The 23,967-nt window shown below is 36.4% G+C and overlaps 1 protein-coding gene across 4 annotated transcripts in view; it reads right to left on the bottom strand.

Annotated features, from left to right (window-relative positions):
- MICU1 (mitochondrial calcium uptake 1) overlaps positions 1-23,967 on the bottom strand; it is a 235,893-nt gene that overhangs the window by 148,034 nt on the left and 63,892 nt on the right. For all 4 annotated transcript variants that reach the window (XM_028512754.2, XM_028512756.2, XM_028512757.2 and 1 more), the window contains 2 exons: positions 21,861-22,035; positions 9,853-10,015 (listed from right to left, as the gene is read on the bottom strand). In XM_028512754.2, coding sequence (XP_028368555.1) covers positions 9,853-10,015; positions 21,861-22,035 — 338 coding nt within the window. The remainder of the gene's footprint in view (positions 1-9,852; positions 10,016-21,860; positions 22,036-23,967) is intronic.

Raw genomic sequence — 23,967 nt, 5'->3', positions numbered from 1 at the left:
TTCAAGATGTACCCATAACATTTCTTATAATACCAGTTTGGTACTTACTAACTTTAGCTTTCTTTTGTTTAGGGAGCACTTTATCTTTCTTCAATTCTAAATGATAGTCTTGCTAGGTAGAGTAATCTTAGTTGCAGGTCCTTGGGTTTCACCACTTTGAATATTTTGTACCAACCCTACTGGCCTACAAAATTTCTGTTGAGAAATCACCTGACAGTCTTATGGGAACTCCCTTGTAAGTAACTCCTTTTCTTTTGATGTTTTTAAAATTGTGTCTTTAACTTTTGAAATTTTAATAACGATGTGTCTTCGTGTGGGGCTCTTTGAGCTTCCTGCGCCTGTATGTCTATTTCTTTCACCACACCAAGGAAGTTTTCTGTCATTATTTTTCAAATAAGTTTTCAATTCTTTGCTCTCTTTCTTCTCCTTCTGGCATCCCTATGATGCGAATGTTGGTATACTTGATGTTGTCCCAGTGCTTCCATAGACTATCCTCATTTTGGATTCTTTTATCTTTTTGTTGTTCTGATTAGGTGTTTTTTGCTTCCTTGTATTCCAAATTGCTGATTTGATCCTCTGCTTCATCTACTCTACTGTTTATTCCCAGTAACACATTCCTTATTTCAGTTATTGTATTCTTATTTTCTGACTAGTTCTTTTTTACATTTTCTAATTCTATATTTGGTTCCTATCTCTTTCTTGAAGTTTCCACTGATCACTGAGGATCCTTATAATCAGTGTTTTGAACTCTGCATCTGTTAGATTGCTCGTCTCCATTTTGCTTAGTTCTTTTTCTGGAGTTTTGTTCTGTTCTTTCATTTGGGACATGTTTTTATGTCTCCTCATTTTGCCTGCCTTTCTGTGTTTGTTTCTTTCTTATTTTTTATTGGTGACACACTACTGCAGATGTCCTCAATACCCCCTCTTTGCCTCCTTCCACCTAGTCACTACCACCCCTACCTTCATCACATTGTTGTCAGTGTCCTTTTTTTGTTTTGAACAAAAATTATTTCTTAGGGACTTTATTTTGGATTTTGACAGTGATGTCACCATGAGGGAGCAGAAACAAATGTATCAGGTAGATAAAATATTTAGTAATTCCATCAAGTTAATGTAAACAGTCTTTGGAATTAATACTTACATTGTTTTTTAAGAAATGTAAGTCACTGTCATTTATATCTCTATTTCCTATAGACAGTACTTCCTAAGGACATATATTTCTACAACACAACTCCATTGCTGCTATCATACCAAAGCAATTAATAGGATTCTCTTTCAACCAAGGCTTTAAATGTGAGTTTATTCCCTAACCACCAATCCTCACACATACAAACATTATCCAGTATATGAATAAATAACCTAAGTATCTCAGTGGGCTTTTATACTTGCAGATCTAGTCCAAATTTGAATACCCTCAACTTACTTGCCAAGTGCTAAGTATGCTCTTAAAACTAATATCTAGAAATTGTGTTATTTAGAATCTACCAATAACCAAGACCACCCTAAACAATTTTTTACTAATGAGCTTGATTTCCTTAAATAAAGCATGTGTAGTAAATACCCATCATTAAACTATTAGGAAATATCTAAAATGGCACATATAAATATAGTTCCCCTCACCCCTACCCTCTGAAATATATCAGTCTGTTCCATGTATCCATGCCTCTGGTTTTGTTTGGTTCATCAGTTCACTTTATTCATTAGACTCCACATATGGGTGAGATCATATATTTGTCTTTCGCTTAACATAACATTCTCCAGGTCCATCCATGCTGTTGCAAAGGGTCAGAGTTCCTTATTTTTTTTTTTTTACAGTCATGTAGTATTCCATTGTATAAATGTAACGTGGTTCTTTTTTTATCCATTCATCTACTGATGTGCACTTGTGCTGTTTCCATATATTTGCTCTTATAAACATCAGGTATTGTTATCCCTCTAACTCTGTTCTTTTTCAAGATTACTGAGGCCCTTCAGGGTCTTTATTGGTTACATATAAATTTTTATAAAATTTATTCTAGATCTGTAAAATATGCCCTTGGTATTTTAATAGGAATTGCATTTAATTTATAGATTGCTTTGGGGATCATGGACATTTTAATGATGTTAATTCTTCCAATCCATGAAGATGGTATATACTTCCACATATTTGTGTCCTCTTCTGTTTCTTTCTTTATGTCCTATGGTTTTCCAAGTACAGGTCTTTTTACCTCCTTGGTTAAGTTTACCCCTAGGTACCTTACTTTTTTTCTTTTTGTTGAAATGGTAAATGGGATTGTTTTCTTAGTTTCTCTTTCTGAAAGGTCATTACTGGTATATAAAAGTGCCACTAATTCTAGATATTAACCTTGTATCCTAGCCCTGACTAGGTAGCTCAGTTGGTTAGCACATTGTCTGTTATGCCACGGTTGTGGGTTTGATCCCCAGTAAAGGCACATAAAAGAAACAATCAATGAATGCACAAGTAAATGACACAACAAATTGATGTTTGGGGGCTGGGCTGGGCTGAAAAGGGCAAAGGGGGAAAAATTGGAACTGTTATAGAATAATGACTAAAAAACTTTATATCCTGCTACTTTGCCAAATTCATTTATTCAATCTAGTAGCTTTTTGGTGGAGTCTTTAGAGTTTTCTATGTACAGTATCATGTCATCTGCAAATAATGACAGTTTTACACCCTCCTTTCCAAATTTGGATGCCTTTTATTATTTCATCTTCTTGTCTGATTGCTATAGCTAGGACTTCCAGTACTATGTTGAATAGAGTGGTAAAGCTCACATCCCTGTCTTGTTCTTGATCTTAAGGGAAATGCTTTCAGTGTTTGTCCACTGACTATGATGTTGGCTGCAGGGTTTTCATATATGGTTTTTAATTGTGGTGAGGTATGATCCCTCTTTTCTCACTTTGGAGAGAGTTTTCATTATAAATGGATGTTGTGTTTTATCAAATGCTTTTTCTGCATCAATTGATATGATCATGAAATTTTTATCCTTCAATTTCTTTATGTGATGTATAACATTTACTGATTTGTGAATATTGTATCAACCCTGCATCCCCAAAATAAATCCCACTTAATCATGTTGTAAGATCTTTTTAATGTACTGTTGGACTCAATTTGCTAATATTTTGTTGAGGATCTTAGAATCTACATTCAACAGGGATATTGACCTATAATTTTCTTTCTTTGTAGTGTCTTTATCTGTAGTGTTTTGGAATTAGGATAAATGCTGACCTCTTAAAAAGAGCTTGGGAGTCCTTCCTTCTCTTGAATTTTTGGGAACATTTTGAGGAGGATAGGTATTAGTTCTTTAGGAATGTTTGGTAAAATCTGCCTGTGAAGCTATCCAGTCCAGGTCTTTTGTTTGTTGGGTGTTTTTGATTATTGCTTCAATTTCATTAGCTGATTTCTGTCTATTCAGGTTTTCTGATTCTTACTAATTGAGTTTTGAAAGATTATTTCTAGGAATTTGTCCATTTTACCCAGGCTGTCCAATTTGTAGGCATATAGTTGTCCATACTATCTTCTTATAAACCTTTGTATTTCTGTGATACTCCTTATTTCGCTTCTTTCATTTCTGATTCTATTTGGTTCTTCTCTCTTTGTTTCATCAAGAGCCTGGCTACAGGTTCATCAATCTTATTTATCTTTTCAAACAGCTCTTGGTTTCACTGATCTTTTATATTGTTTCTTTAGTTGCTATATCATTTATTTCCACTTGCATCTTTATCATTGCCTTCCTTCTACTTACCCTGGGCTTTTCTTGTTGTTGCTTTCTAAATCTTTCAAGTGTAGAGGGAGATTGTTTATTTGAGGTTTTTCTTGTTTTTGAGGTAGGCCAGTAATACTATGAACTTCCCTCCCACAGTTGCTTTTGCTGTGTTCTGTAGATTTTGGGTTGTTGTAAGTTCATTTTCATTTTTTTTCCCTGGTAGTTTTTAATTTTTTCCTTCATCTCTTCAGTAACACATTCATTATTTAATACCATGCTATTTAGACTACATGTGTTTGAATGTTTCTGAGTTTTTAAAAATTGCAGTTGATTTCTAGTTTCATGCCACTCTGATCCAAGAAGTTGCTTGATATGATTTCAATCTTCTTGAATTTGTTAAGACTTATAATGTGTTCTAACATGTGGTCTGTCTTAAAAAATGTTCCATGGGCCCAGAGAAAAATTATATTTTCTCTGCTGCTTTGGGATAAAAATTATATTTTTCTGCTGCTTTGGGATAAAATGTTCTGTAAATATCAATTAATTCCATCTGATACAGTGTTTCTTTTAAGATCACTGTTTCTGTGTTGACTTTTTGTCTGGATGATGTATCCACTGATGTCAGTGGGGTGTTAAAGTCCTCTACTATGACTTACTGCTGTTGATCTTTTTTTTAAAAAACTTTTTAAATATTAACTTCTCTTTATTTTAAAAAAAATTTTATTTATTTTTTTAGAGAGGAAAGGGAGGGGGGAGGGAGGGAGAGGGAGAGAGAGAGAGAGAGACAGAAAGAGACAGAGACATCAATGTGCATTTGCTGGGGGCCATGGCCTGCAACCCAGGCATGTGCCCTAACTGGGAATCGAACCTGCGACACTTTGGTTTGCAGCCCGCGCTCAATCCACTGAGCTACACCAGCCAGGGTGATCTCTTTCTTAAAGTCCACCAAGAGTTTTCTTTTTAAAATGTATTTAGGTGCTCTTATAGTGGGTGCATATATGATTACCAGGGTTATATCCTCTTGTTGGATCAATCCCTTTAGCACTATTTAGTGGCCACCTTTGTCTCTTACTATGGCCTTTGTTTTGAAGACTATTTTGTCAGATAAAAGTATTGCTCCACCAGCTTTTCTTCACTTTCATTGCATGGAATATTTTTGCAATCCCCTTACTTTTAGCCTGTGTAAATCTTTTGTTCTGAGGTGGGTCTCTTGTACACAGCATGATTCCTGTTTTCTTATCCATTCAGCCACCCTGTGTCTTTTGAATAGAGCATTTAATCCATTTACATTTAAGGTTAATGTTGACAGGCACTTATTTATTGCCATTTTAATTCTTGATACCTACGTCCCCCCTTCTCTATATATTTTCTTCTTAGAGCAGGCCCTTTAACATTTCTCACAATGCTTGTCTGTGAAAAACTCCTTTAGTTTAGGGTTTTTGCTTTTTTTTTTTTTTTTGGTCTGAGGTCTTTATTTCATGTTCAATTTTAAATAACCTCACTGGATAATTAATCTTGCATTTAGATCCTTGCTTTTCATTACTTTGAATACTTCATTACTTCATGCCATTCCCTTCTGGCCTGCAGTGTTTGTGATGAAAAATCAGCTGAAAGCCTTATGAGAGCTCCCTTGTGGGTAACAAACTTCCTTTCTCTTGCTGCCTTTAGGATTCTCTCTTGGTCTTTAACCTTTGCCATTTTAATTATGGTGTGTGTTGGTGTGGACCTCTTTGGGTTCATCCTGATTAGGACTCAGTGCTTCCTGAACTTGTGTGGCTTTTTCCTTCACCAGGGTAGGAAAGTTTTCTGTCATTATTTTTTCAATCAGGTTCTCTATCCTTTGCTCTCTTTCTTCTCATTCTGGTATCCCTACGACGTGGAAGTTGTTCTGTTTTGTTGTCCCAAAGATCCCTTAAACTATCCTCCTGCTTTTTAATTCTTTTTTTCCCTTTTGCTGCTCTGATTGTTTTTTTTTTACCTTGTCTTCTAATTTGCTGATTCAATTCTCTGCCTCATCCAACCTACTGATTATTTTCCTTCTAGTGTACCTGGAACCTCAGTTCTTGAATAATCAATCAGCTTTGGAAGGCTGTTTGAAAAGCAATTTGTTCAGAAACTGCATCATTTTTTCTCATTACAAATAATGTAAATTGAATCAATCCATTCTAGACCCCCAAATGATTCCGTTTGAACTTTTCTTATATACAGTATGTGTCTAATGTAATGTTTGATCTACAGATAAACACTTTAGAAACAAAACATGAAATGTAAATGAAAATTTAACAAAAAGGAAATGAAGTGTACAGTAAAAAAAGAACATTTATGTACACACTAGAACTTATTTGGAATGTTGAGAGCCATTAATGAGTGATATGGAGAGGAGAGATGGAGGGATGTTATTATTTGGAAGGGAAACCCCTTCCATAAAAACGTCAGGTAGCTATTTTTCTAGGGGTCTTTCTCTGTTTTGTCTCTAGCTCCACTAGAACTTGTTTTGGGCTACCTGGGCTTCTATCTTACTAAAGACTTATCCAATGTTTGTTTCTGCCTACATTTTAATACTTGCCTGAAGTGAAACACTTCACTGTCATTGAACAAGTTTATCACATAGTTTCCTACTTCTGAAGTAGGATGACTTAATGAAGTAGGGATATCCACTCTTCCCTCTTTTTCTACCTCTTCAATTGCAAATTGAATTAAGTTCCAGAACCAAGGTTCTACTGAACATAAAAGTGTTGCTGAGTCAAGAACCAAATTGTTCAAGACACTTGATGGGAGACACTTGAGAACTAAGGTCTGACTGTATTCTGTATTTCAGGTATTATTCTTTATTTCCACCTTGTTATTTTAATGGTTTCTATGTCATTTTCCATGCTGTTGAGCATCCTTATAACCATTACTTTGAACTCTGGTTCTGATAAATCACTTACCTCTATTTCAGTTAGCTCTTTTTCTGAAAATTCCTCCTATTCTTTCATTTTTGGCCTGTTCCTTTGTTTTCCCATTCCTGCTATCTCTTTACATTTGTTTCTATGTATTAAATAGAACTACTATGACTTCCAGATTTGGTGGGGTGGCCTTCTGTCACAGGCATCCTGTGAGGGCTAGTGGTGCAGTCTCCTAGATCACCTGAGCTGGGTGCTTTAGGAATGACCCTTGTGTGGGTTATGGGGGCCCTTGAATTATAATTTGTTCTTAATTGGTATTGTCCTGTTCATGGGTGAACTTGGCCTTTAGGCTGTTGACTATATGGCTTAGCCCTGACCACATCATACAAAATGTTGTATAGGCACTAAGTAGACAAAACAAAACAAAATGGAAACAACTGGGGAAAAAAAACACCAAAAACAAACCCACAACAAGAATAAAAACAACGACCACTAAAAAAAAATCAGAAAAGAAAAAAGAGACAAAAACAACAAAATAATAAAAAAATTTTAGAAAGAAAATAAAAGACAAAACCAAAAAGAATTAGAGAAGGAAAAAGAAATGGACAAGAGAATATGAAAGGAAATAAGGCAGAGAAAAGAAAGAAAAACAGTAATAATAATTAAAAAAATAAATACATATATAGAGAAAAAATAAAGAATAGGAAAGGAAAAGTGAGAAAAATAAAAAAAGAAAAGAGAAAAAATAGAATAAGAATAGGAAAGATAGAATAAGAAATATGAAAGAAAAAAGTGAAATAGAAAAGAGAAAATAAAGAAAAGATTAAAAACAAAAACAGTGTGGTTGCTTCAGCAGTTGTGCCTATTGCAGTCAGTATCTGTATACGCTGATGTGGAGCCCCCTGAACCCCTCTCTGATGTTTTTTGAAGCTGGCCACTTGTGCCATTCTTGGGCCTCCCAAGAGGTCCTCTGTTGCAAAGCAATTTCAAACTCTGACCTTGCCTTGCCCTGGGCAAGTCTGTCAGTGAGAAGCTTCTAGTAGACCAGTGGGGTGGGGCCTTGGGAGCTCAGACGGTGTTAATGCCTGGGGTCTTATCTTTTGAATGTCCCCCAGTCTGAGCTGCTGTCCCTTCTCCCACAGAAATGAGCTCAGCAGGGGGAACCAGGACCTGGCAGGGTGATTCACATAGACTCTGGGGTGTTACTCACTCTCTATGGAGGTGGTGGTGGGGTGTCTCAGGTACTTCCTCTTCTTCCCATGGCTACACTGCCTAAATTTGAGCTCTGCCCCTGGTAATGCAGCCACAGAGCCCAGCACACATCCACCTGCTCCTGGACAGTAGCCCACTTAGAAGACATAGTTGCAAAAACCCAGCTCAGTTCAGCATGGCTCCCTGGCATGTCCCTGCTGCCTAATCAAGCACGAGAGGATCAAGAAAAAAAAAATCTCTGTGTAGCCTGTGACAGCAGGACGGGGCTGCACCTCCCAGCTCCTCCAGGGCTCCAAAAGGGCCAAATGTCCCACTCCTTCATGCAGTCTGACTGAGTGGGGTGGGGCCAAACTTCCAGCCTAGTGCCTACCCCTTTGTCTTGGGGCAGATCTGGCATCTCTGCAGGTCTGGGGAGGAGCGCCACCCATGCTGCCCAGTGGGTGACAGCAGTCTTCTTCCTCTAGCCTTAACAGCCAGGCTGGCTCTCTGCCCAAAGTTCATCTAGAGAACAGAGGACCCTTTAAAATCACTGCTGGGTGTATGAAGCAGATCCATCTTCTGGCCTGCAACTACCACGTGGCTCCTCCAGCAGACGCAGTTTGGAGTGAACTTCCCAAGCTGGTATTGTAAGAATGGGCTCACTCCTTCACTAGGATGGTGCTCTCAGAGTTTCCCAGGTGGATCAAATTACCACTGCTTCCCACCTCCTGATGCTACGCTACATGGCCTCCCCTTCCCATCTCTTGTTGCTCTGGATTAGGAACCCCTGATTAGGGCTGAGACCCCACGCTCCAGAGGGGAGGGAGGTCTGCTGCCACAACTGTCCTCTAGCTTCCCGGTTGTTGCACCTGAGTGAGGGGACTCACCCCGTCCTTGTCTCTTCTGTCTCTCTCCATGCTCCGGCTTATAACATTTTAGATAAGCTACACTTAACTGTTTTTTTTTAAGTTGACTGGCCTTCAATTTAGCTGCAAAGCCAGTCCAGGTCTGGAAGCAAGTGGACTGAACTTCCATCTACTCTGCAGTCATCTTTCTTGATCTCTCCTTGTGTTTGTTTCTATGTATTATGTAGAGCTGCTACATCTCCTGGTCTTGGTACAGTGGCCTCATGTAGTAGTTTTTTTAACTCTCCATTACCAGTAAGCCATGGTAGGAATGTATGTTGCCATCACCATGGCTGCTGCTAAGCTGGGACATAGAACATTGTAGGCAGGTAAGCAAAGGCCACAATACTTTCTTACCAAACTTTGGCAACCTCTTTCTTCATTAAGCCCTCCTTGGTTGCTGTAAGTTTTTTATCAGATTCCAAAGTTCCAAAAAAGTTGCTTCTGTACATTTCTGGCATCTTAATGGATGCTTCACTGGAAGGATTAATTGTTAGAGCTCTCTGCTCTGTTATTTTCCCCAACATGTCTCCCATAAACATCTGTAAATTGTTATGCTTAACTTACAATATTAAGCCATTTATTTTCTTTCATCACACCTCATTTGTTCAGGCTACATCTTCTTTCCCACTATTCTTTGAGCATATTTAAGATAGTTTATTTAAACTCTTTGTAAAGTAAGTGCAATGCCTATATAGGCTTTTATTGAAAGTTAGAGGTATTCTTTAGAAACCATTCTCCCAACTTTCAGGTTTACCTACGTGCCTCTTCTTTATACTGCCACAGCATCTTCATTCTTTAACAATTCACAACATTTCTGAAATTACCTGTTACTTTCTCTGTCTCCCTCACTAAGGAGTAACTTGATGGTAGTCACATATGTAATATATTGCCTTTAGGAACATTCTCATTACAGGCAATGAATCTCAGCTGGAGGAGTACACTCCCCTCCATCCTTTACCCTGGTTGGAGATTGCCACATTAGACTGTAGGCTCCTCTTCTGTACTTCCAAAGCCTAGCATGATGCCTGACATATAGGAGCTACATGGTGAATATAATTATTGCATGGACCTATAAAGTTTAGGCAATACATGGAAAGTAACGAAGTAGAGTATAGCAAAATAAATATCACAATCTTATTTTTCACAATAGCAACTTACGTTCTGGTTGTTTTTCATTGGGTGTAATGGATCGCACAAAATCTTGTGGAGTCATAAACACTTCAGATTCACCATGCTCACTGATTACTTTCAAGGTGGCAAAATATCGGAAGATTTTGTCTGGTGTGGAATATGCTCTAATCCTATTCTCATATTCCATTACCTAAAATTAGAAATTCAGAGTGTTACTATCAAGCAATTCTCATTTTTTTATATTTTGTATCTTATATTTTGGGAAATTTGATTACATCACTTTTTTCTATTACTGGATATTTTTTATATTAGATGTAAACTCGAATTTCAAAACTCTTGAACCTCTTTCTTCCAATATACCTTTCATACTTCATTTGAGGCAACACCTGTGTTAACTTGTTTAGAATTTTTTAAAAAGAATTTTCTAATAATAATGCCCTGGCTGGTATGGCTCAGTGGATTGAGTACCAGCTTGCAAACCAAAGGGTCACTGGTTCCATTCCTAGTCAGGGCACATGCCTGGATTGCAGGCCAGGCCCCCATAGAGGGTGTATGAGAGGCAACCACACATTGATGTTTCTCTCCCTCTCTGTCCCTCCATTTCCCTTTCTAGAAAACAAACAAACAAATAAATAAATTTTTAAAAACAGAATTTTCTTATTTCTGAAATCAGTGAAAGCTAGCAAAATTGAAAAATGTCATGAGAATTCAAAACATCTTGGTAACAACAGAGCATCAGGGTATAAAGCTATATATATAATGGCCTATGGATTCTTAAATATCAAGTTGTTAAAAAAAAGAATTGATTTTATACACTTTACTTTTATGCAATTTCCTGAATCCTAAAACAAAACAGACTTGGGACTACATGGGTATGAACAGCTAATGGTTTTTCAAATACAAAGTACATGAAATGATAACATTAAAAAATAAAATTATATACCATGGAAACTCAATTATTAATTGGCCTCAAACAATAAAACTTCTACTTTTTTCTATAAAATTAAGCAAACTGCCAGAGATTTTCTATACATAGCTTATTTAGAAAAGAGCAAAGTTGGGAAGTGCACAGTAAATATTTGAATAGGAACAAAATCAAATAGGACATACATTTAACTAAAAGAGTATAATATTAAATGAAATTCCATTTCCTTATCTGGGATCCAGACCCTATTCTGTTCATGAAACATACAAAATACTGTATCTTCTGCACAGTATTCTTTTACAAATTTAAGTATGAAAGAAGTCTTTTTCACCAAAAACCAAGTACATAATACTATGGTGAAGAGATTTCTCTCATACCTGAATTTTGTATGTTGAGACAGTCAACAATAAATACTATCTTAAAAGTAAATGGTTAGAAAATGTGTCAAGGGCAGTACGATCTAAACTCCCATCAATTCAATGTCTATAAAGCAACCATAATATTAAGAAAAACACTGTGAATTTTTTAATTTGCATATTAATACAGCTATTACTGTCAATCTCAGCCCTAGTTAGATGATCACTTTGAGGTCACTGACAGTAGCTACTAAACAGTGGTCTTAATTCCACTACCAGATATGCTTTCAGCAACTAAGAAAGACCTGCTAACTGGTCACTATACGTGACAGGAGTCTTTCTAATGATAATTTGCATTAAAATCTGGATAATGATTTCAGAGATTTTATCAAAAGATTTGCCATGTGGCAACCACACTAAGGAGCTTCTGAGACTTAACCAACAGTCTTAAATCAAAGACATTTACACCATACTACAAATATCTGCTGGTAATACTGGCTCAGAAAAAATGACTTTCTTTAGACCCTCTATATGCTTGTTCTTCTGAATAACCACCAAAAATAAGCAGTTTGCAATGTTTAGAGTATAAGCTATTAGCTACAGTAAAGAAGGCTTTGTGAAATAAAAACAGTTGATTCAGTCACATAAAAGACAAAGGTAGAAAGATAACTTAAAAGTCAATGATTTTCACTGAGTTCTGGCCAAGATGGAGGCATAGGTAGAAACACTTCGCCTCCTTGCACAACCAAAAGGAGGATAACAACCAATCTAAAATCAATAAACAACTAAAAGTGTCAGAAAATCAAACTGCCTGGAACTCTGACAACCAAGGAATTACAGAAAAAAATCAACCAGAACAACCAGACCAGTAAGGCAGTGGACCACGCGGGCGGGCTCAAAAAAACTGGAGCATGGTGGTGGACCGTGCAGGCGGGGCTGGCTGAAGGGGAAACTGGACTCAGAGTTGACTGTGGACTACAGCGGGTGCTGTGGTGGGAGAAATTCCCAGTCTCACATGAGAGTTCGCTGGAAAGTGGGGCTAGAGCCGAGCAGGCCAGCTGCACTGTTCCCTCTCTGGCCCCTCCCCAACAGGCAGAGCCGCAGGGTAGCAAAGAGGGTTGCCCTGCCCTATGAATACCTAAGAGCCTGCCCCCTTAAACTCAGGTGCACCAAGACAAAGAAATATGGCCTGAATGAAAGAACAGAGCAAAATCTCAGTAAAAAAACTAAGTGATGAGGAGATAGCCAACCTATCTGATGGAGAATTTAAAGCCCTGGTAATCAAAATGCTCACAGAAATGATTGAGCTTGGTTGCAAAATGAAAAAACAAATGAAGGATACCCAAAGTGAAATACAGCAAAATAGTCAGGGAAACAACAGTGACAGGAAGGAAACCAGGATTCAAAGCAACGATCTGGAACAAAAGGAAGAAACAAACATCCAACTGGAGCAAAATGAAGAAACAAGAATTCAAAAAAGTGAAGAGAGACTTACGAACCTCTGGGACAACTTGAAACACTCCAATATCCAAATTATAGGGCTGCCAGAAGGAGAAGAACAAGAGTAAGAAATGGAAAACTTATTTGAACAAATAATGAAGAAAAACATCCCCAATCTGGTGAAGGAAACAGAATTCCAGGAAGTCCAGGAAGCCCAGAGAGTCCCAAAAAAGTTGGACCCAAGGAGGAACACACCAAGGCACATCATCATCAAGTTACCCAAGATTAAAGATAAGGAGAGAATCTTAAAAGTAGTAAGAGGAAAAAAGAGAGTTACATACAAAGGAGTTCCCATAAGGCTATCAGCTGATTTCTCAAAAGAAACTGTGAAGGCAAGAAGGGGCTACAAAGAAGTATTCCAAGTCATGAAAGGCAAGGACCTACATCCAAGATTACTGTATCCCACAGAGCTTTCATTTAGAATGGAAAGCCAGATCAAGTGCTTCCCAGATAAGGTCAAGTTAAAGGAGTTCATCATCATCAAGCACTTATTATATGAAATGTTAAAGGGACTTATCTAAGAAAAAGATAAAAAATATGAATGATAAAATGACAACAAACTCACAACTATCAACAAATGAACCCAAAAGAAAAGAAAAACAACGAAAACAAAAACTAAGCAAAGAACTAAAACAGGAACAGAATCAGAGAAATGGGCATCATACAGAAGGATTTCAGAGGGGAGGGGGAAGGAGGAATAGAGGGGAAAGGTACAGGGAAGAAGAAGCATAATTAGTAGGCAAAAAATAGGCGGGAGAGATAAAAAATGGTATAGGAAACAGAGGACTCAAAGAACTTATTTGTGTAACTCATGGACATGAACTATGGGGAAGGGGATGCTGGAGGGTTGGGGGGACAGGGTAGAGAAAGGATAAAGTGGGGAAAATTGGGAAAACTGTAATAGCATAGTCAATAAAAATACTTTAAAAATAAAAGAGAAAAAAGTCAATGATTTTCAGACTAGAAATCAGATTCCTTGGTTGTTACAAGAATCACTAACTTATGCTGCTCAATATTATTAATTTAAAACAATAGGTCGAGGAAAGTAATACAATTTGCATTCCTACATTGGTAGTTTTATACAGACATACTGTATAGTATATATTTTGCATTTTTTTTCCACTTAGCAATGTATCTTGGAGATCATTCCATACCAATTGATATGGAGCTGCCTCCTTTTAAGTGGTCATGTTAAAAGGAACACTAACAAATTATTATACAAAGGGTTCAGAATACAGGGTCCAATATAATGTAGGCTAGGAAACTAAGATGTATCAAAAACTGTTGAAGGATATTGTATGTTTAGCCAGGAGAAAAAAATTTAATAATAGAATTGTAAACGTTATGTTCAATCATTTACTTAAAACATTCTTGAGCATCATGGTGTTAAGACAGTTGTCTTCAATAAAACTGCTGGACTTTAATTGGATCAAAATGCAGGCATTATATTTCCCAACTGCACCAAACAGTAGCCAAGTAGTAGTAGCAATTATACAACAGATGAGGGACAATGTAGAAAACCTATATAATTTTTTTATCAATGTATCCCTTTTTTTTTAAGGTTTTATTTATTTATTTTTAGAGAGGGAAAGGAGAGAGAAAGAGAGAGAGAGAAACATCAATGTGCGGTTGCTGGGGGCCGTGGCCTGCAACCCAGGCATGTGCCCTGACTGGGAATCAAACCTGCGACACTTGGGTTCGCAGCCCGAGCTCAATCCACTGAGCTACGCCAGCCAGGGAGAAAACCTATATAATTTTATTAACCAATGTCACCCCAGTAAGTTATAAAAAATAAAAAAAATTAAAAATATTTTAATTTTTCATTACTATCTATTCTAGTTTTATTTGTTTTGATTTTCAATTACTTTTTCCATTTCAACTATTATAGCTATATTTATCTATTTAGCATGTAGGCAGTGCATTCTATTTTGCAACCCTAGTGAATTAACAGATCTAGCCACTGAACATCAATATTTGCTACTATCACAAAAAGATAAGCATTAGACATCAGGTGCCTCCTGATAAAAGAATACAGTACATTCTATAGTCCTGCCACAAAGATAAAATCTCAGTCTGATCAAGACACAGAATCCAGTTGCCAATATTCAGGTAATAGAGAGAACAGAGGAACATGTTGAATTTCACTGAGAATAAACATCAGGAAAATCTTGACAGTAGTAAACCTTATTAGTAAAATGGACTGGGTTCTGCTATATTAAAAGATATCATCAAAAACAAAGTAGGACCTTGACTAGTATGGCTCAGTTGGTTGGAGCATCATCCTGTAATCAAAAAGTTGTAGGTTCTATTCCCGGTCAGGGCACATGCCTAGGTTGTGGGTTCAATCCCCAGTCTGTGTGCACACAATCCCCAGTCCGGGCAGTTCAGTCCAGGCAACTAAGGGAGGCCACCAATCAATGCTTCTCTCCCATTGATGTTTCTTTCTGTCCCTTCTTTTCTCTAAAAAAAAAAAAAAAAGGCAATGCAAAAATATTTCTTGGGCAAGGATAAAAAACAAGAAAGATTAAACCATATATCTAGGGATGCACATTTGGGTAATAAAACTATAAAGAATGAATGATTCCTATAAAAATCAATTTATTGGGTTCCTCTATCTGTGTATTATTTTGTAGTAAAATAATTTTTTAAAAATTCAGACATTCTCATGGACATAGACAACAGGGTGGGCATTGACTGTGGGGGTGAATGGGTGGGGTGGGGGAGAGCAATGGGGGAAATTGGGACAATTGTAATAGAACAACAATAAAAAAATAAAAATTCAGATATTCTGTATGATGTTGAATAGCAGAACTAGGTTCATGGGTAAATAAGTTACAAACAAGATTTTGGCCAAATACGGAACGTCTAATGGTAACTTCTAAAGGCACTGCCTTTTTTTTTTTTTTAGAGAAAAGAAGGGACAGAAAGAAATGAGATTAAGAGTTCCATAGCATAGGAAATATTCAAGTGAAAGATGAATAAACAAATTAAGGTCATAAAAATTTTGTCCATCAAGAGATAATGTCAACAGAGTAAAAAGGCAATCTATAGAATGAGAGTAAAAAATTGCAAACCATACAGGTGATAATGAATTAACAACCAGATTATATAGAGAATTCCTAAACTCAACAATAAAAAAAGCAAAACAAAAAACAAGTTAAAAAATGGGCATAGGATGTGAATAGATATTTCTCCAAAGGTGGTATACAAATGGCCAATAGACACATGAAAAGAATTTTAACATGACTGATCACTAGGGAAATGCAAATGAATAGTATAATGAGATACCTTTAACACCCGTTAGCATGGCAAATATTAAAAAGTAAAAAATAACAGGTGTTGGCAAAGATGTGGAAAAAATGGAATCCTTGCTGGTAATGATAATAAAATGGAACAGCATTGTGGAAAACAGTCTTGTGTTTCCATAAAAAAAATAAAAAATAGAATGACCGATGACAAAGCAATTTAACTTCTGGGTAAATACACAACAGAATGGGAAGTAGAATCTCAAAGATATATTTGTATACCCATGTGCATAGCAGCATTATTAACAATAGCTAAAAGGTAGAAACAACCCATTTATCAATGGATAAATGGATGAGCAATACATGGTATACATGTACAATGGAATGTTATTCAAGCCTTCAAAAAAGAAGAAAATTCAGACTTATGTTACATGATGAACCTTGAGAACATTATACTAAGCTCAATAAGCCAGTCACAAAAAATGGGAGTATTGGACTTCCGGCCAAGATGGAGGCATAGGTAGATACATTTTGCTTCCTTGTACAACCAAAAGAAGGACAACAAATTTATAAACAAAAAATAACCACAATTGCCAGAAAATCAAACTGTATGGAATTCTGATAACCAAGGAGTAAAAGAAAAAACATTCAGCCACACTGATAGGAGGGGCAGAGATGGGCATTTGGGGTTGAGAGGACACATCACAAGGTGGCAGCTGGTGGACTGGACAGGTGAGGTGACTGGCAGACTGGGCAGTCAACCTTTGTGTGCAGATAAACCAGGAGGAACAATCAGGGAGCAAGAAAGACCATGAAACCTAGGGTTCCAGGACAGGAAAAGAAAGCCTCAAAAACTCTGGCCATAAAAATCTGTGGGGATTGAGGCAGGGGAAGAAACTCCCAGCCTCACAGGGGACTTTGTTGGAGAGACGCACCAGGTCCTAGAACGTATACAAACCCATCCACTTGGGAATCAGCACCATAAGGGCCTAATTTGCTTGTGGGTAGCAGGGGAAGTGACTGAAAGCTGGCCAAGAGTCAGAGTTCAATAAGTAGCATTGTTCCTTCTTGAACCCTTCCCCCACATACGGTGCCATAACACAGTGATCCGACCCTGGCAGATACCTAAGGCTCTGCAGAATAAGATTTTTTGGGTCCACGTGGAGTTCCAAAAGAAAAGCAATGACAGTAAAGCGACAGTGAAGCAATACTGACGTAATGTGTAAGAATTCTTCAGAATTGAGGACTTAAGGCAGGAGTGGCCAGCCTTTTGGCATCTCTGGGCCACATTGGAAGAAGCGTTGTCTTGGGCTACACAAACACTAACAAACTCTGATGAACAAAAAAAAGGTCCACACATAATTTTTGTGATATTCGCCACCAGAGATAAGCAAAAAAGTCCTCACATAATAACCCTAATTATGCAGTAGCCCTTTAGATAATCTTTTAAAATCGTTCAGCAGGTCCCAAGTTTGTGATCACTAACACAGAAGATATATGTATCTAAGTAATAAAATGTCATTGATTTTTAGTATTTTTTATTATAAAAGTAAAAGAAAAGTGGATAACATAAAACTAGTGGGATGTTTGACATTGTATTTGAGAAGTTAGTGCATTAACATCTAGTTTGATAGAAGTAATTGCAATTCTCAGTGAGTTCTCAAGGTGTTCATCAGATATTTTGGTTCTAATTTTACTCTTAATGTGTTTCATTCTTGAAAATAGTTGCTTGCAAATGTAGGTGCTGCCAAATAGTGAATGACATGAATAAAGTGTGATTGTGAAGCAAGGGATATTTGGGAAGATAGGACCTAGTTGAATGTCAAGATTGCAGCTCTATACATTCCATTTGAAAATTGGGAGGTAATGTATTTATGTCAACCAAAAGTGGAGTTGCAAATATAGTAAAATATTGATTATTTTCCTAGAAATCTTGAAATCTGTTTTCAAATTCTTTTATCAAATCAAAAAGCAAGGCTGCATACTTTTTGCTGTTCACAGGACTGTGTTTAGCCAACATGTCAAAATGCATAAAATTGTTTGCCTTAATTTGACCTCGCCACAATTTCAGTTTCATTTGGAATGCTGTTATGGTTTGGAACATGGTATTGATAAATTGGTTTTCACCTTGAAGATGCATGTTTGACTCATTTAAATGAGCGGTTAAATCCACTAAAAATATTAAATCTGTAAGCCAGTTTTCAGTGTCAAGTTCTGGCACTTTTAATACCATAAACAACAACATGTCGCAAATCATGAAATCTTTTCAACATTTGGCCTCGACTTAGCCATCTTACTTCTGAAAAGTAAATGATGTTGCCATAGTCAGCATCAATACTTTTAATGAATTCCTGGAACTGGCAATGATTCAATCCCTTGGCTCTTATGAAATTCTGAGTCTTGATGATAATTTGCATGACGTTATCCATTTTTAAAACTTTTGTGCATAAATTTTCTTGATGTACGATGCAATGATACTTCATCAAACATGAGTTTTGGGTAGCAATTGCATCGTCTTCTATCAATTTTACAGAAACCTCTGTTTCACATACTGTCACCATGGCACTGTCAGTGACTATACCAGATATGTTGACAATGGACAAAGAAAACCACTTTAATGTATTTTTTTACTGCTTCTTACAAATTTCTTGATTTAGTTGTGTCTTTTAATGGCACTAAAAAAGTCATTTCTTCAGTGGCATTATATTCATCATCAATACCTCTAATAAAAATCACAAGTTGAGCCGTATCTGTAGCATCAGCATTACCACCCATCACCAAAGCATAAAATTTAAAATCAGCAGTTTTACTCGCCAAGCTCCTTTTGAAAGATTTTCCAGTTTCTTCAGTTCTCTTGGCTATAATCTGGTGAAACAAACTCATTTTAGAATATCTCCCTTTTTTTCAGGGTAAATTGTATCTGCTATGCTTTCTATACATTGCTTAATAAACTCACCATCAGTAAATGGTTTTGATTTTTTTGCTATTAAATATGCTACCACATAACTAGCTTTTACAATGGAATCTGCCCGAATTGTAACTTTTTGAAAAAGTTTTTGTTGAGAAGACAGACTTTTTTTCAGTTCCGCTATTTTGTCCTTGAGATGCAATCTTTCATACTCATTGAATTTGACAGCATGTTTTTGCATATAATGCCTTTCAAATTATAGTCTCTGAAAACTTGCACAAACTGTACAAATTAAGCAGAGTGCACAAAACAACCAGGCCATACAAAGAAATAATAAATAGTATATTCAGGACACTAGTTTATCTCTAAACTAGTTTACCACTAGTTTACCTTTAGTTCCACTCTGAAGTGGAAGAGAGAAAAATGGCACTGAAAAGAATATACAGCAATGTATTTTTTATATTAATTATATTTCTTCTTAAAAAAAAAAGACTGAAGCACATATCTCTCAACAAAAAAGTAGCTGTCCGTTTTCATTGAACAATCTTCTTTTATCTGTAATTTTTCTTTTTGAGGGTTCTTTTTTCTTTTGAGATGTTGTAGAAGCCATGCTGGGAATAAAAAAATAATAATAGATTCGGAGATTTATTTACTTTTATTTTGAAAATTAATTGACAGGAAACTAGAAAGCAAGGTTTGGGCCCTTCCACAGCTCTCTCGGATGCCGATGCAGGGCAAGGTGGAGGGTGGATTGTAAAGCATGGCAGGCCATGTGTGAGGTGCCACGCGGGTGTGGAAATAACTTTAATAAGTAAGAATGCTCACCTGATGTCTAAATTACATTAAATGCCTAACATTGTAATGGTAGGTTGAAATATTGATAATCACGGCCTTGCTAAGTCACCATAAGCACATCTAACGTCTGATGGTGTCAATTCTACTTTCTGCACTTGGAAGATAACACACTGGAAGCTGCATGCCACTGTTAAACTGAAGCCACACATGTGTACAAATAGTGAGAATGTACGGATGTTTATTTTACTTGACACTGTGACACGTAATCAGAAAAAAAATATCTCATGTTTTAAGTAATTTACAATTTTGTGCTGGGCCACATTCATAGCCATCCTGGGCTGTAAGCAGCCTGCAGGCTGTGGGTTGGACACCCCTGACTTAAGGTTTCAGAAGGGACAATAAAATTTAAAAATTAAAATTAAAGCAAAACTAAATAAAAGAGAAGGCATGCACAAACTAACAAAAAATGTATCCATGAACTAAGTGATATGACTGCCCTAACTCTTTGCATCTATAAATTTTTTAAGTTAAAGTAAAACACACAAAAGAATCAGGCCATACATAGAAATAATAAATAGTATATTCAGGACACTAGTTTACCTCTAAACTAGTGTACCACTAGTTTACCTTTAGTTCCACTCTAAAGTGGAAGAGAGAAAAATGGCATTGAAAACAATATACAGAAACATATTTTTATATTAATTTCATTTTTTCTTTTAAAAAAACTGAAATATAGCAAAACGTTAAAACCTGATAAAAACAAGTGTTGGGTACATGTATGTTCAATAGAGTAGTCTTTATTTTTTCTCTTAGGTATTTGAAGTATTACATGAAAATTAAGAGAGAACATGAAAGAACAAAAGCAGAAAGTTCAAATGAAAGCTGAGGATGTCAAAAACAGCATGTAAAAAGTGGAGCAGTGTGGTATGGCAGGGAAAGAATGTAAATAAATGGGAGAGAAGCTAGGAAAAATGCACAATAAAAATGCAGTTTATTATTTAATTAAATACAGTAGAATCTTCAATATGCCTATGTAGATTCTGTAAAAGAAAAACAGACAAAGAGCAACCGAAAATAAAACAGCATAAAGGAGGAATAAGTGTCGACATCAGTTCTTGGTGAGACAGGATATCATGTGGAATGGATATGCTTGTACAGGAAAAACAGCTCTTCCACTGAGACTTCAGTAAAAGAAATAAGAACTATTTCAAACATAGACCAGAAAGGTTTCATAGATGTGAGAATTACAAATTTACATTGATAGCTTTCATTTTTTCGGTGACATAAGAGATATGGTTGTCTTTTGAACAGAGTGGGAGTGGAAAATGGAAGGTTCAAAAATTGGTGTTTATTTGGGATATTTGAGTGTTACTTTATAAAAGTTGGACTGTAAATGAAACTGCTGGAGCAAGATAAATTTGAACTTTCTTGAACTGACTTGGCAAAAGATTTAAATAAATGTATTATTGTTCAAACACTGGGGTAGTTAACAATTAACTTGTGATACCTAACTTTTGTTTGAATTCACCTCAATAAGAAATGAATTTAGAAAGGAATAAAACTTATGTAATAACTTCATATAAAAAGACAAACAGAAAATTCAAATATCTCAAAGAAACCACAAACACACAGAAATAACTCAAATTATCTTCTTGCGTTGATTAGCTATACTTTAGCAAATGAAAGCAATTCCCTGAATTTTAATGTTAAAATGCAAAATATCTAATAAATTCACCCTTTTGACTTTTCACCAATCATGTCAGCTGAATTCAAATGCCCAATGTCATAGGCATTGTTATAGTGAAACTAAAATTTTTCTGACATAGAGCTGAAAAACAGCAATTGATGTTAAAAGCATAGAATGCTCAAGTCATCTGAAGTTTATGCTATCCTCAAAGTTAGTTGGTTTTCTGGAAATAACTGTATATTTCCCAAGAGATTTTATTCTGCCTTTATAACTTGGCACCATAAATCTGTATTACCACACAGACTCAATTAATATATATGAGAACATTCAACATCAGAAAGATCCAGAAAGAAAGAGTCAACGTTGGGTAGCTGAACTGAAAGAAAGAAGAAAGCATATTCTAATCCTGATTACCAATCTTAGGTCCTTTTCCTAACTGCAGTAACTTTAGATTCCAACAGTGGGCTTGCCTTAGAACATGACAGAAAATAGTGCAGAGGTAAATAATTTCAAGATAAACATGAACCATCTGAAATATATCATAAAAGAGATTCAACTGCATTATCTGAATTTTGAATTAACTATAGTTCTGATTAATTTACAAAACTGTGTTTCATACTTTTCTGTCTCTGAATCCAGAACGTTTCTTCTTTTTCTCTTCTGGATAAGGCTCAGGACAAATACCTCCATCAGTTTTTTCATGGCTATAAGCCTCCCCATCGTCTTTGTTCTTTCCTTTGTCACCAAGTTCACTTTTCAGGTTGTTTCCAGATGGTGGAGATTCTGCAAGGGCTCTAGGTATACAGACAAAATCCTAAATTAATCAAAAAGGTCCATCATATTAATCAAATAGATATTTTCAGATACATCTTAGCAGAAACAATAGCAATGAAATTTGTAAAAAGTTGTACATGAAGAGTTCCTAAAAAAATTAAAAAATAGAACTACCATATGATCTAGCAATCTCAATTCTGGTTATATATCCAAAAGAACTGAAAGCAGGATAATATAGAAATGTTTTCATTTGCACACTCACATTAATAGCAACATGATTCACAATAGCTAAAACATGGAAGCAACCCAAATGTCCACTGACAGATGAATGGATAAAGAAAATGTGGCATATATATAGAATAGTATTCAGCTTTAAAAACAAAGGATATGAGCCCTGGCTGGTGTAGCTCAGTGGACTGGGCACAGGCCTGTGAAGCAGAAGGTCGCTGGTTCAATTTCTAGTCAGGGCATATGCCTGGGTTGCAGGCCAGGCCCTAGTGGGGGACATATGACAGGCAACCACACATTGATGTTTCTCTGCCTCTCTTTCTTCCTCCCTTCCCTTCTCTCTAAAAATAAATAAATAAAAACAAAGGATATGACACCAAAAGCGTAGGCAATAAAAGCAAAAATTGACAGCCAGGACTATGTGAAACTAAAGAGCTTCAGCACAGCAAAGCAAACAATCAACAAGATGAAAAGACAACATATGGAATAGGGGAAAATATTTACAAACCATATATTTAATAAAGGGTTAATATTAAAAATGTATAAGGAACTCTTACAACATGATAGCAAAGAAACTCCCAAATAAGCCATTAGAAATATCTCCAGAAAAGATATACAACTGGCCAACATTTATGTGTAGAGGTGCTCAACATCAATAATCATCAGGGAAACACAATGCAAAACTGTAATGAGGTATTACCTCATGCCTTGTGGAACAGGTTTTATTAAAAAACACACACACACACAGATATTAAGTGTAGGTGAAACTGTAGAGAAAAGGAATCCCTGGTATACTATAGGTGGGATAATACACCTACTATGGAAAACAGTATGGAGGATCTTAAAAACTAACACTGGAGCTACCATATGATTTGGCAATCCCACTTCTGGGCAGGTACCCAAAGGAACTGAAAATCAGCATCACAAAGAGATCTATATTCCCATGTTCATTGCTGCATTATTCATAGTAGCCAAGGCATGTTTATCAATTGACAAATAGATAAATAAAATGTACTATGCATATACAATAGAATATTATTCAGCATTAAACAAAGAAGGGAATCCTGGCATTTGCAGCAACACAGATGAAACTAGAGAACATCATGCTAGATAAAATAGGCCAGTACAGAAAGACAAATACTACATTACACCATTTAAATGATGAATATAAAACAGTCAAAATCAAAGAGGAAGAAGAGTGGAATGGTGGTTTCCAGGGGGTGGGGCAGGGGAAACAGGGAAGTGTTAGCCAAAGGGCACAAAATTTCAGTTAAATTATAAGATAGGGGCAGAGAACTTCAAGATGACAGTGTAGGTCTAGGTAAATCTCTCCCATTGATTGGCCAACAGCAATCAAGGCTCAGCTGCAGAAGGGGGGTATACACAGCCCACATGGTGGGCGTACCTCAAATGCCCAGCTTGTGTGACAGGGGAGGCTGTGCCATGGACCTTACAGGATACTTACTACATTAGGCCACACTACTGAGCCAGGGATTTGAAGTAGCTCTACTAATATGTGGAAACAAGCACAGGGAGGTTGCCGAAATAAGAAGACAAAGAAACACGGCCCAAGGGAAGGAATGGAGCAAAATTCTATAGGAAGAACTAAACAAAGTGGAGACAAGCGAACTGCTAGATGCAGAGCTCAAAACACTGGTTATAAGGATGCTTAGTGAATTTAGTGATGACCTCAACAGCATAAACAAGAGCATGGAAACTATAAA

Source organism: Phyllostomus discolor, chromosome 5 (assembly GCF_004126475.2).
Source record: "Phyllostomus discolor isolate MPI-MPIP mPhyDis1 chromosome 5, mPhyDis1.pri.v3, whole genome shotgun sequence".
Lineage (NCBI taxonomy): Eukaryota > Metazoa > Chordata > Mammalia > Chiroptera > Phyllostomidae > Phyllostomus > Phyllostomus discolor.
Note: the sequence above shows the minus strand (reverse complement) of the source record. Positions and strands in the feature narration are given on the sequence as shown.